Source organism: Pipistrellus hanaki (genome assembly GCF_964339955.1).
Source record: "Pipistrellus hanaki genome assembly, chromosome: 3".
NCBI lineage: Eukaryota > Metazoa > Chordata > Mammalia > Chiroptera > Vespertilionidae > Pipistrellus > Pipistrellus hanaki.
The window spans coordinates 27,504,724-27,518,141 of record NC_140505.1 but is presented as its reverse complement, the minus strand read 5'-3'; the positions used below and the strand labels follow the sequence as shown (position 1 = coordinate 27,518,141).

Genomic DNA, 13,418 nt, shown 5'->3' with positions numbered 1-13,418 from the left:
CTGTACCGTCACATCCTGCATACACACACACACACACACACACACACACACACACACAGATTATGTATCTGAGCACTCTGTCCCGGTTGACTCTCACATTAGAGTAGATGTCACTGCTGTGAAGGACACAGCGTGGCTTGGTGACTAAGTGCAAACACACAGGGCAGTTTGCCCAGCTCAGCCCCTTCAGGCTTCATGTGAACTTGGCTGAGACCTAACCTGGCTAGGGCTTGAGTCCTAGACAGGATTAATGAGTCGCAATGGAGAGTTAAACTGTCCTGGCACACAGTAAGGCAGCAGCTACTACTCATGGGCCAGAATCTGTGATAGAGCCTCCTCTTGGGGAGGCATTGGAGAGGGCTGTGGGGGGATTCCTGAAGGACATTGTAAGGCCACAGGCTGTGTGACAGCCAGTCAGCCTATACAAACAGCAGGACAAACATGCCATTAGGGTTATTCTCCATATCTGAGCACTTGCTTTCAGGGAAAGGTAACATTTCAGGTACAACTAGAACAAAACAACTTTCTTTTTTAAAATATATTTTATTGATTTTTTTACAGAGAGAAAGGGAAAGAGATAGAGAGCTAGAAACATCAATGAGAGAGAAACATCGACCAGCTGCCTCTTGCACACCCCCTACCGGGGATGTGCCCGCAACCAACGTACATGCCCCTGACCGAAATCGAACCTGGGACCTTTCAGTCCACAGACCGACGCTCTACCATTGAGCCAAACCGGTTTCAACCAAAACAACTTCTTAACCAAGGTGTAAATGTTTACCTACCACAAGATAACTCTAGACACCTATGAAGGCTATTAATAATAAAACTTTAAAAAAATAAATAGGGAAATAGTCTAGCAGAATACAAAAATAAACATGAGAGCATTAGCTAACGCAACTTCAGCTAGAACATGGCACAATGCATTCTTTTGATGCAACAAATGTGTTATTTTAAATCATTCAAGGCCAAATAATCGAGTAGATAATGCCATAATTCTAACCTTCTGGCACTATTCGGTGTATTAGCACTAGCATTACACAGAATAGCCTTGAATTGCTAGAATGCATTACTTATTTAATTCCACTTAAGTCATGAGTCCTTCAAGAAAATACCTGAGTTGGAAATTTTCCATGGCTTAGAATTTTTACTAAAATTGTAACATTGAGCACTTGGCTCAAGTGCACCTCTAGGTTTTCAGAAGATAAAAACAAAAACAAAAATAATATTAACTGGTAGCAATTTTCCCAAGCTTTCCATGTTTCCCGGAAGTATATACATTTTGTTTGTTTGAGGAGAGAGAGAAAGGTCATAAGAAAGACTAAAATAAGACGAAAAGCAGACCTCAAATCCAGGCTCCTGAGCATCCAGTGCAACCTGACTGAGCTAACTGCGTGACCTCTCTGGGCCTTAGCTTCCTGGTCTGCAAAAATGCCAGCCACACAAAGTAGTTACAAGAAATAAGTGAGGCTAGCCGTGGCCGGGTGGCTCAGTTGGTTGGAGCATTATCCTGTACCCCAGAAAGGTTGTGGGTTCAATTCCCGGTGAGGACACATACCTAAGTTTCAGGTTCAATCCCTGGTCAGGGAATGTATGGGAGGCACATGATCTCTCTCTCTCTCTCTCTCTCTCTCTCTCTCTCTCTCTCTCTCTCTCTCTCTCTCTCTCTCAAAAATAAAGGCCTAGGCCCAGAAGTATGATATTTGGTCCCCAGGAAGCCTATAGAAATCCCTGTTACTAATACAAGCAGGAGTCTCCAGAAAGGGCTGTCCATTAGCAACCTAGAAACCTTTCAGAAAACACTTCCCAAGCAAGTTTTCCATAGGAACTCTGCCCTCCCTGGTTTCTAGCAGACTGTAGTAAGGGAGAATTTCAAAGCACAGATGCCCCTAAATTAAGTCAGTGTACATGACATCAACAGCAAGAAAGGCAGCAGGGAAGGGTGGCTGAGTCACCAGGCCTGGCTCTGGCCCCTGTTCTGTCACCAACTAGCCATCCACTAGCCACTGGGTGTTGGACAAATAACTTCTTATATCTGTCCCCTCATCTGAGAGGGGAAGAGGCTGAGAAAAGTGTCCTTTAAATCCTGTTCTAGTTGTAAAGGTTATGCCAGACTCTAGTTTCCATTCCTGCCCTGTGACATGGTGACCTACAGTGGACATGCCAAATTCAACGACTCCTGCTGCGTTGGGAAATTAAGAATCTTCGATAACTCCAAAGCTGAACAATGGCTTTTACAATGGTTAGAATGGTCTCCTCTTAGCTGCAAACAACACCAACCAGAGTTTTATTGACTTTTACAAAGAGATGAAGGAAGAAGGAGGGAGAGAGACGTCGATGTGAGAACAAGACACTGATTGGCTGCCTTCTGCACGCCCTCTACAGGAGTTTGAGCCTGCAACCTGGGCATGTGCCCTGATGGGGAATCAAATCAGCAAATGTTCAATGTACGGGATGATGCTTCACCAACTGAGCCACACTGGCCAGGGCCTGATTGCCTCTTTTAAAATTCAGATTGAGATCTTCCTGATTTTTACATACTAAATGAATTTTTATATAAACCTGGACATTTTCATACTATGTTATGAGACTCTGGGTTGTACATAAGCCTTACATTTTAGCTGTCTCCCTCTGGTACAACCTCAGAGGGGTACGGGGGTTGTGGCAGGCAGAGTTGGAGGCACAAGTCCAAGCTCCCCACATGGCCTCCACCAGCACCCCAAAGTGGGACGGCTCATTACCACCTGGTGGGGATGGAGCTCGGTCCCTAACTCAGCCTCCTCTGACGCCACCTGAATGTCTGGGGTGAATGAAGCAGAAGGAAAATGCAAGGAGCTCGCCTCACTGCGCCATTCCTTGGCTCTCAAGGCCCCTGGCCAGTCTGCCTTCTTCTCTCCACTTTCCAGAGTCTTCTTATGTTTGTTTTGTATATAACTTTTCAAAAAATTTAGCTTCAATTAGTGGAAAGAGTAGGGAAAAGTACATCGGATCCATCTTCCCAGAAGTAGATGTCCTGATGTGTGATTCTTCATGTCTACATAGATTCCCCCCCCCCCCCACAGGAAAATAAATCCATTTTATGTGTTTTCAGTAAGTGTAAGTCCTCAGTAAGTGTACGCCATTACCCGGATCCTGTGTCCAGTAGTCTCAGCAGGAAATTTAGCTTCGGAATTTAGCACGGACCATGCCACTGTTTCTATGAGCACGAGTTACCTTTCCCCGGATTGCTCTGGTTTTGTTTGGTTTGCCACCAGGAGCCACTGTGTTGTTCTTTGCTTTGTACACATAAGCACATCTCTTGCCTAGACAGAATTCTGTCTCATCTCGAGCATAAACACCTTCAATTTTAAGAAGAGCTGTGTGCTCCCTCTAGTTCAGGGGACCCTGGTTATGGCCAGCAACAATGGCCTTGGCCCACAGCCTTCCAGACATATTTGTCCTTACCGCAGTCCTGTTCCCAGCAGGCCCCTCAAGTTCAGCAGCAGCACTTCCACTCACCTTCTAGATAGATGTTTAATGATATCAAAGTAAGAAGAGATGAGTTCCTCAAGAGTTGTGTGAAGACAAGACACATAATAATTAACACCACAGACCAGTATTTCCTTACCATGTACACAATGGCCTCATTTTAGCTGTTACAGAGCTCATGACAATATTTTTAAGCTGGTTTTATCATTCAGAGTCAATATATTATGAAAAGAAAACCATGCATTTCAGCTTCTCCCAATGTTTCCCATTGCTTTCAACAATTTCACTCAGCAAAAGCTTAGCTTAAAAAAGACACTGTAGCGTAAAGTGGTAGATTCTACAGAGAGCATAAAAATGAATAAAACCCAATCTTCTCTCCGGGAGTTTGTAGGTCAGAGATAAAACTAACAGGAAACAAAAATAGATAACGGGCAGAACACCATGAAGAACACCAGCTCACATTGTAGCACAGTCTGGAGGAAGGAGGAATTCTCCCTCCGCTACAGTGACCGAGGGAGCATTCCTCCTTCACAAAGCATGACCCTGAAAGATGAGATAAGAGTCAAGCTGGACAGTGCCAGGGGAGGGGATATTCCCAGGGAGAGAGACCGTTAGGTGAAGTGAGATCAGAAGGAAGACCGGCTATGTGATGAATTACAAATGCAGGCGTACCTCAGAGATATTGCAGATTTGGTATCAGACTATCGCAATAAAGTGAATGCTGCAATAAAGTGAGTCACGCTCACTTTTTTGGTTTTTCCCATGAATAAAAATTATGTGTACACTATACAGCAGTCTGTTCAGTGAACAGTAACACTATGCCTAAAGAAAAATCACAATGCGCCCTAGCCAGTTTGGCTCAGTGGATAGAGCCTGTGGTTCAATTCCAGTCAAGGGCACATGCCCAGGTTGCGAACTTGATCCCCAGTAGGGGGCATGCAGGAGGCAGCCAATCAATGATTCTCTATCATCATTGATGTTTCAATCTCTCTCCCCCTTTCCCTTCCTCTCTGAAATCAATAAAAATATTAAATGGGGGGAAAACAAAAAAAAAAAAACCTCTCTTTAAAAAAATAAAATAAAACAAAACCACAATAGACATAGCTTAATTAAACTATACTTTACTGGTAAAAAACAAAAAAACAACAACAACAACAACAAAAAACGCTAACCATCATCTGAGCCTTCAGTGAAGTGTAATCTTTTTGCTGGTACAGGGTCTTGCCTCAATGGTGATGAAAATACAATGTTTGCGAAGTACAATAAAGTGAAATGGGATAAAAGGAGGAACGCCTCTAGTGCCCGTGGGTAAGTCCTAAGGCACCTGTCTCGGCTATGGGAGTAGAGGAGGAAAGATAATAAAGGCTGGGAGGGGCTTTGAGGGGGACATTCGCTGGATCCAGAGGCCCAACAGAAACACCCCTCAGCAGTGTACAGCGGAGCCAGGAGTCTGGGTCAGTCGGGGTAAAAAGAATACTGGAACCTGCCTAGGCCACTGTCATCACAGTGATGAAGCCATTATTCTAAGAACAAGCAGTTGTTTAAATGTGCGCGCGCGCGCGCGTGTGTGTGTGTGTGTGTGTGTGTGTGTGTAAAATGTCTTTCTCGCTGAAGGGAAGTTATATGAAGTCTCAATGAAGCAAGAGGGGGGCAAGTTCAACTTGGAATCAGAGAGTTTCTATTTCCCCTGCAAACTTCAAGATAACAAAGCATGCCATTATCTTCCAGAGACATTAAATGTGATCCAGGTATTATTAGTTACTGAAGATGACTGACCTTAATTTGTTAAATTCTCCTGAATTAACCCCTCACTGGTGAGCCTAACATACCTCTTCCCACCCGCAGAATTCCTGGCGCCCCCTCCAGGAGGACTCCTGGGGACCTCCCAGCGCGTGCAGTAGCTCACAGGCATCCTTTGTCCTCAGCAATCTCTCAGTATAATAGCACTTTGTCTGCCTTGCTGAACCCAGCAGTCGATTTTCTTCCACCTATCTTAATATCCACATTCATATTCAGGCCACTGCTTTTGATAAAAAATAAAAAATTAAACACACACACACACACACACAAGAATTCTGCAAAGAAGGACTTGTACTCAAAGATACCCATTCAAAATCTTCAGTAAAGATGTGGGCCCACCTTCAAGGACATGGACCTGCCTACAAAGACACAGACCCACCTACAAAGACACGGACTCCCCTACACAGTTATGGACGCTCCTACAACACAGGCTTTGCATGTTTAGCTTCCAGATCCCAAACCTCAACTAAGACTTATTTTCAAGAATTTTTGTCAGAAGCTCATGCTGATCTTAAATTCAGGTCCTCACCCTCACCCCAGTCTTGCTCAGATCAGACACACACAGGAGAAACTTGAATGCTACTTGAGTTTAACTGAATCATGAGTCCCTCAATCACTGAACATTGAACGCTTGAGAGCTTCTGTAACTATAGAAGACTTTTAGAGAAGTGTTTCCCCTTTGGATGACCTAAACCAGGGGTCAGCAAACTGCTTCTGCAAAGGGCAGAGAATTTTGTCTTTCTGTGCTACATAGTCTCTGCTAAAACAAGGCAGCTCCACTTCTGCAACGGGAAAGCAGCCACAGACAGTATGTAAATGCTGGGCACAGCTGTGTGCTGATAAAACTTTATTTATAATGACTGGTGAGGGGCCAGGTCATTCCTCTGATCTGAAAAAGGGGATGTAACCCATCAGATGTTCTCCTGTCACACAAATACTGATTGTCAGGCTGAGAATTGCCTTATCAGGACCTCATAAACCACTTAGCAGCTGCACTAATAAGGGATAAGTCCTCCACCCTGGCTCCACATTTGCTTTAGGCTGTCTACCCAAAGCTTTTTAAAATATGCAGTCCTCACAGGCCATTCCCAAGGATCAATGGTCAGTAACGCTGGGGTCCCTGTCATAGAGAGCTGGGCTCTGGGCTCATTCACAACACTGCCACCTTTCCAACCTGAACTAGCATTCCTTTAGAAATGGCATCTCCGCCATCCCCTGGACCAGTGGTCGGCAAACTCATTAGTCAACAGAGCCAAATATCAACAGCACGACGATTGAAATTTCTTTTGAGAGCCAAATTTTTTAAACTTCAACTTCTTCTAATGCCACTTCTTCCAAATAGACTTGCCCAGGCCATGGTATTTTGTGGAAGAGCCACACTCAAGGGGCCAAAGAGCCGCATGTGGCTCTCGAGCTGCAGTTTGCTGACCATTGCCCTAGATCTATAATAGAACAGCTGGCTATGGGGCTGGGCTTGTGGCTTCTGGGCAGGTTGGAAGAATGATGATGAGCTTGCGGTCCTCACATGCACGGCCCGTCTCATCCGGCATGTTCACTGGTGCGCCACCCCATCCTTCGCAGGTGTGGCCCCCTCCTAGCTAACGTCACAGGTATGGGCACTTACAGTCATCCTTTTCCAGGCACCATGATTGCCTAACCCGGAATGCCAGCATCCTCTCCTGGGCTGCACTAAAGTTGTTCAAGAGGAAGATCTTAAACCAACTATTCTGAGTTTTCCCTCTCTTTGATCTCTCTACACACTACAGAATTACTTTTCCCACTCTTTTCCCTCTGTGACGTGTTTGCTGGTGGCCCTCATTGTCCTGGTCACCGAGGGCCAGGAGACAATTGTTTATTTAGCAAACACTAACACAAAGCTTCCTCATTCCTCCTTTCAAGCACTCAGTCAATATTAACTCATTGACTCCTAACAGCACTCTAGGTGGCTGCTACCGTTGTTTCCTTACCTACAGGTAGGGAAAGTGAAGTGGAGAGAGGTGACACAGCCACAAAGTCACACAAGTGGTCAATGGCTCTGCTCAGCAGAACAACGACCCCCCCAACCCCACCCCCACCCCCCGCCACCACCACCACCAAAGAAGCTGTAATCCCTGGAGCCTATGAATATACTATGTGGCATGGAAAGGAGGAAATAAGGTTGCAGATACATTAAAATTGCTAACCAGCTGACTAAAACAAGATTACACTGGGTTATCAGGATGAGCCTGGTGTAATCACAAGTCTTTTAAAAGTGGGATAGGGAGGGTTCGGGTACAAATGGCTGAATATTTAGCTTCAATGTTTGAGACTGAGAAGGATAAGATTAACAGTTTGTGGGTTTTTTTAAGATCAGGGCCACCCGGCACAAGAACTGGTGCTCAGGCTTCAAAATAAACCCGTTTTCAGCCAGACTGTAGCACTGCTCAACCTGTACTGGAATCCACAGAACACCCCCTAGACCACAGAGGATCGCACAGCCATGTGAGCGACGCGGAGGTGCAAGAACACTGTAACTTCTTTGAGGTGTTCACAGAAACCCCTAATGTACTGTTCCAGTAAGGGCTAACAAGGAAGTAGGGAGCAGCCCTGCTGCTGTGGCTCAGTGGTTGAGCGTCGACCTATGAACCAGGAGGGCAAGGTTCAATTCCTGGTCAGGGCCTGTGCCTGAGTTGCAGGCTGGATCCCCAGTGTGCAGGAGGCAGCCAATCAATGGTTCTCTCTCATCATTGATGTTTCCATCTCTCTTTCCCTCTCCCTCTCTGAAATCAATAAAAATATGTTTAACAAAACAAAGTAGGGAGCATGGAGTTCATCTTAGAGACTAGCTCGATTGGCATGAACAGACTACAGGTGAAAGCACGGAGAAGGGAAAAGAGGAATATTTTACTGGAAAATGAAGGGAGATACGTTGTAAACACTAGAGGCCCAGTGCACAAAATTTGTGCACTCGGGGCGAGGGGGGGGGGGGGTGTCCTCAGCCTGGCCTGCATCCTCTCACACTCCAGGACCCATCAGTGGGACAGCATTAGTGCTGCCACAGAGGCAGGAGAGACTGCCACCACGGCCACTGTACTTGCCAGTCAAGAGCCTGGCTTCTAGCTGAGCAGTGCTCCCCCTGGGGAAGCTCACTGACCACCAGGGGGCAGCTCCTGTGTTGAACATCTTCCCCCTGGTGGTCAGTGCAAATCATAGAAACCGGTCATTCTGCTGTTCAGTAGATTTGCATATTAGCCTTTTATTATATAGAATGAGACATGTCCCCCACCCTCCAGGGGGGCCACAGCCTTGAAAAATGAGGGACAAATAAGGAGGGTGTCAATCCTTCCAGGTCTGGTGATGGGATCTATTAAGGCACACTGTCACATTCGCATAGCCCAGCTGTGTTTTCTTCAAAACAATGATCAGGTGTGAAGTGATGCCACTTATTTCCTCTGTTGGCCTCTCCTCTGGAGATTAAAGCCCATGGAACCGAGGCCCTGGCCAGCTTGTCATTGCTGCAAAACAGAGATTTTCAACAGGTGTGCTATAAGAATTTTCAAAACATGCAATACCTGACTATTTAGTCTGGGACACTGACTCCTTTTCCCTTAGATTGTCAAATTTTAAAAAATGACAACAGCCAACACAATAGCCATCGGTGTGAATGAATCAAAATTATACCTTTTTTTTTTTTTTTTTTTTTACAGACGGGCAAAAAATATATTTTTAGGTGTGTCCCAGAATTTTAGTAATTAATTTATGTGTGCCATGAGATGAAAAAGGTTGAAAATCGCTGCTGTAGAGCAGAGCCTGAAACAGTGCCCACGTGCACAGAGGAGCTCAGTTTGCTGAACAGTGGGCAACATCTCTTTAGGCTGCCCAGGTAGTAGTACGTACTGCTGAGGCTCTGTCTCATCTCCGGGCAACCTCCTTTTGCTTCTGGGATTTAGCAAACCGTATCTGGTGACCATGTCCGGCTACCCAAGTAGGTAAGGGCAGAGCCACGAAGGCATAATGGAAGGAAGTCCCTGCACCTGGACAAATCTCCCCCTTCTAGCTTCCCCTGACCGGCAGGCTTCAGACAGCCAGGTACATTGTTGTTGTTGTTGTTATTGTTGTTTAAATAAATCTTTATTGTTGAAAGTATTACACATGTCCCCTTTTCCCCCATTGTCTTCTCAAACTCCCTTTCCCCCATAAGCCCTCACCATCCTACTATCGGTGTCCGTGGGATATGCACATACGCACATGAGTTCATTGATCTCTCCACCTTCCCCTGCATTCCCTCTAAGGTTTGACAGTCTGATCAATGTCTCCATGTTTCTGGGTCTACTTTTGTTCATTAGTTTATGTTGTTCATTAGATTCTACATATGAGTGATATCCATGCCAAGTGTAAAACAGAAACTCTCGCTCCTTACTATCACTTTTACTATTAAAAAAAAAAAAACTAATTCCCTCCATAACCGCACACTCCCATCCCACCCACCCCATGCAACCAAGAGCAGCATTAAAAAACTATCCATCCTCTAGCTCTGCGGTCGCCAACCTTTCAGACCTCACTGACCACCAGTATTCCGTTGGTGACTGCTGCTCTAGCTGGTTCTCATCTTTCTGCTTCGGTTTCGGAAATTTAAATGAACACAGCTTTTAAAGATGATGTGGAGTGGGAAGAAAATATAAGTGCAAGAGAAAAGAAGGATCCCTTGAAAGTTAAACTTCTGAATTCCCAACGGGATGACTGCAAAGGTATCTATCTATGTGCAGAGCCCTTCTTCCCCTCCAGCGGCCCGTAACCCCACAGTCCTGGGGAGCCAGGCACAGAAGTAGCTTGTGTGACTGCTGACTCGAGCCTAAGCATGTGTACACAGGAGGCTGACAATGGGAGAAGGGGCCGGGCCGCCCACGCCCCAGAGCCCGACTGAGCTCACACTGGGGATTCCAGGAACAAGGAGGCGGCACCTTAGGCCAGACAGGAAATGAATGGCTCCCCAAGGAGCCCAACAAAATATCCGGGACACCTCATTAGCTGTATTACTAATCCTCTGGATCAAGATTCTGGCTGCATCGCGTCCTTATCAGTAAAGAAGAAAGTGGCCAGCCAAAATTACACTGCTAGAGTCACCATAGAGGACGGAGGTGCGGGATGTGACATCTCTCGGGTCAGTTCTTGTTCCAGAAACACCAGAACCTGGGGGTGAAAAGCAGGTTCTCACGGTGGCCACTGCAGGGGTCTCCGTTTGGGACCCCAGTGCCATCTCTGCATTATCCTCTTGTAAACCAAGGACAGCAGAGAGGTCTAGCCAGCCAACAAAAGGAACAAAAGGGCCGGCCTTGTCCAATTCTAGAGCCTCCGATCCATGGCTACCAAATGCTTAGTGCGAGAGTCAGCTTAAGCACAAAGGATCTTAGAGAAACCTCACTCTGTGGCTTGGAGCTGGAGCAAAGAGCAGGGAAGATGCTATTTTTACAGCGCGATTGTAATAAATTAGTCAAGACATTAACTGCAGTTGATAACAAAAAGACAGCAATAAAAAAAAGGAGGAAGGAAGGAAAAGAAGTAAATGTACCTCAGTGGGCATCATTAATTCCGTTTTAAAGAGAGAATTAGTTAAAATTGTGTTTATTTGGCAGAAGGGCCCTCCCAAGCGGGCAGTTTTAAAAGTCTAGACAGGACCTTTGGGTATTTATGTCAAGTTTAAGATGTGCTGCCATTGAAAAAGTCAGACCTTCAAGTTTCAGGCTTCTAAAAAGAATGTCCATCGAAAGCATGCCTTACTATTTAGTTTCTTATTTACTTATTCTTTTTCAGGGGAGGGGACATATATTCTATTGCAACACCACGTTGCCACTGTAAACCGAACCCTTGAATTGAGAACTCCTAAGTTGTACTTTTGGGAAATCACAAACACTACACACACCAAAAATAATTCATTACCTATCCTACAAATGCTGCTGCAGAAAACCGCTCCACGTTCCATAACACGTAAGAGCCGAGATCAAGCAGATGATAAAGAAACTGGAAGATGCAGATATGCTTGGAACTAAGAGAGGAGACCCTTGAGTTCTGTTTCCTGCTTTCCTGACTGAACCTTGAAGGCTCCATGCCTCAGTTTCCTCTTTTGCAAAAAAAAAAAAGGGGGGGGTGGTGTGGGAGGTGGTAACTATACTAGCCTTGCTCACCCCCCAAGTCTGTTGTGGATATGAAATGAGCACTGTGTGTGACACTTTAGTGAGTCAGATCAGCACCTGCAGGCTCCGTGCAGGCCCAGGACGCTCTGCAGCCAGACACTGCCACAGGGCACACAAGTGGCACCGCTCCTCGCTGGAGCCAGGGGTACTTTTTTTTTTTTTCCTTTGTGGTTACCTTTATTCTTTTTTTTAATTATTATTCAGGTATTATATGTGTACATATTTTACTATTGCCCCCCCCCACTCCCATACATGCCCTCCCTCCCCAGAGTTTTTCGTCCCTTGGTTTTGCTAATATGCATGCATACGAGACCTTCGGTTGATCTCTTATCTCCCCCATATCTCCCTTCCCTCCCCGCTGTAATTTGACAATAAAGAACATTATAAACTGATGAACAAAAAGATAGATACAGAGACAGTAAAGCAACAAACAGACTGTCAAAAATTACAGCCAGGGGTACTTTTTAAGCTCGACTGCACCGTCGCTAAATACATACACCACGTGGCTGAACAAGAGTTTCCCAACCAGCAAAAGACAACGAGTGGGAACGTGCACTGGGACTGGGGGCCTGATCCCTGAAATGGGGCCACCTGCCCTGGGACGAGGGGACCCTGTAAGGTAACCGGGGAGGCCTGCCCTGGGGAACCGGCCCCGGGGGGAACCTGCCTGGAGGACTCCCGCCCTGGTGGACCCCGGCCCCGGGGACGCCTCCCGGACACCCACCTGCGGTGTCCCAGATGGAGATGTGGTAGGAGCGCCACTGCTTCAGGTAGAAGGCGCCGCCCACCGTGCTGACCGTGTCCGCGAAGCGCCGCTCCATGTACCGCTGCAGCAGCGACGTCTTCCCCACGTTCATGTCCCCCAGAAGCACGATCTTGCCGTCGGGCTTCCTCATGGCCGCGCAGGGAGCCCCCCGCACCCCCCGGACCCCGCGCCGTCCGGCCCGTGCGCCCGGGCGCAGTGGGAGCAGCGGGAGCAGCTGGACGCCGGCCCGGGACGGCGCGCACCAAGACGGCTCGAACCCGGAACTCGCGGGGACCTGGAACTCTCGGGAACCCCAAACGTGCGGGGGGCCCCGGGGACTTTCTGGCCCCGACGTCCGGAAGCAGAAGCGCGTGTCGGCGCGGGGGCCACCCCAGAGGACTCGGCCGGAGCCCCGCCCCGCGCCCTGCCCCGCCTCTCCCCTGGCCCTGCCTCCCGGCCCGCCTCCCGCTTCCCGCTACTGCACCCCCTGCCCCCTCCCCAGGCCACACCCCCACCTGAGTCTGGGCACCCACCGCGCCCCAGGCCCTGCCCGCCCCTCCTCCCCCTCCCCGGACAGCTCAGGCCTCCCACCCACCGCCCCCCATCCCCCAAGCCCATCCTCACACCCCACTTCCCTCCGGGCCGCCTGGCACCGCCCTTTCCCTTCCCGCCGCCCCCTTCCCACCTGGCTTCCCGGCACCGGTGACCTCTGAGCCCTGAGGTCCCAGGCTCGTGAAGGGGGCCCCTTGCCGCCCAGTCCACCCAGGGCTTTCCGCGTCGATTTCCTAATCTGTGTGTGTGCAAACGTAGCCACTAGTCAGGGTGATTTGTAAAAGTTTACATTCAATGAGCATCTTGGAAAACCCATTCTGATAGTGTAGGCAGTTAAGACACCAGCTATGGAGGAACACCAGGGTGGAAAGCTCCAGAGGTGTGGACCCCGGACCTTTCCTCCTAGAGATAACATCTCTACCTCAGTGGTGTTTCAGCTCCCCCAGAGAAGCAGCAAAACCCAGGTCCCCCTCAGGACCAGCTGCATTGAATAACGAGCCCCTGCCCCAGTGGGTCCAATCAGTGGAGACCACAGCCCTGAGAGGCCACACCTGGAAAACTGCTGGAGATTCTATTAAGATCTCCTGGGACCTCCACTCATATCTCCACCCCAAGCTTCTTGCCACTAGCGTCCTCAATCCCAAGCTCCAAGGGCCCTTCCTTTACCACTATAGCTTGTAAAA

General features: G+C 47.8%; 1 protein-coding gene across 1 annotated transcript in view; it reads right to left on the bottom strand.

The window, feature by feature from the left end:
- Positions 1-12,596, bottom strand: part of RAB20 (RAB20, member RAS oncogene family) — a 35,404-nt gene extending 22,808 nt beyond the window's left edge. The window contains exon 1 of the mRNA XM_084879926.1: positions 12,163-12,596. Coding sequence (XP_084736052.1) covers positions 12,163-12,334 — 172 coding nt within the window. The 5' untranslated portion in view covers positions 12,335-12,596. The remainder of the gene's footprint in view (positions 1-12,162) is intronic.
- Positions 12,597-13,418: the final 822 nt, after the last annotated feature.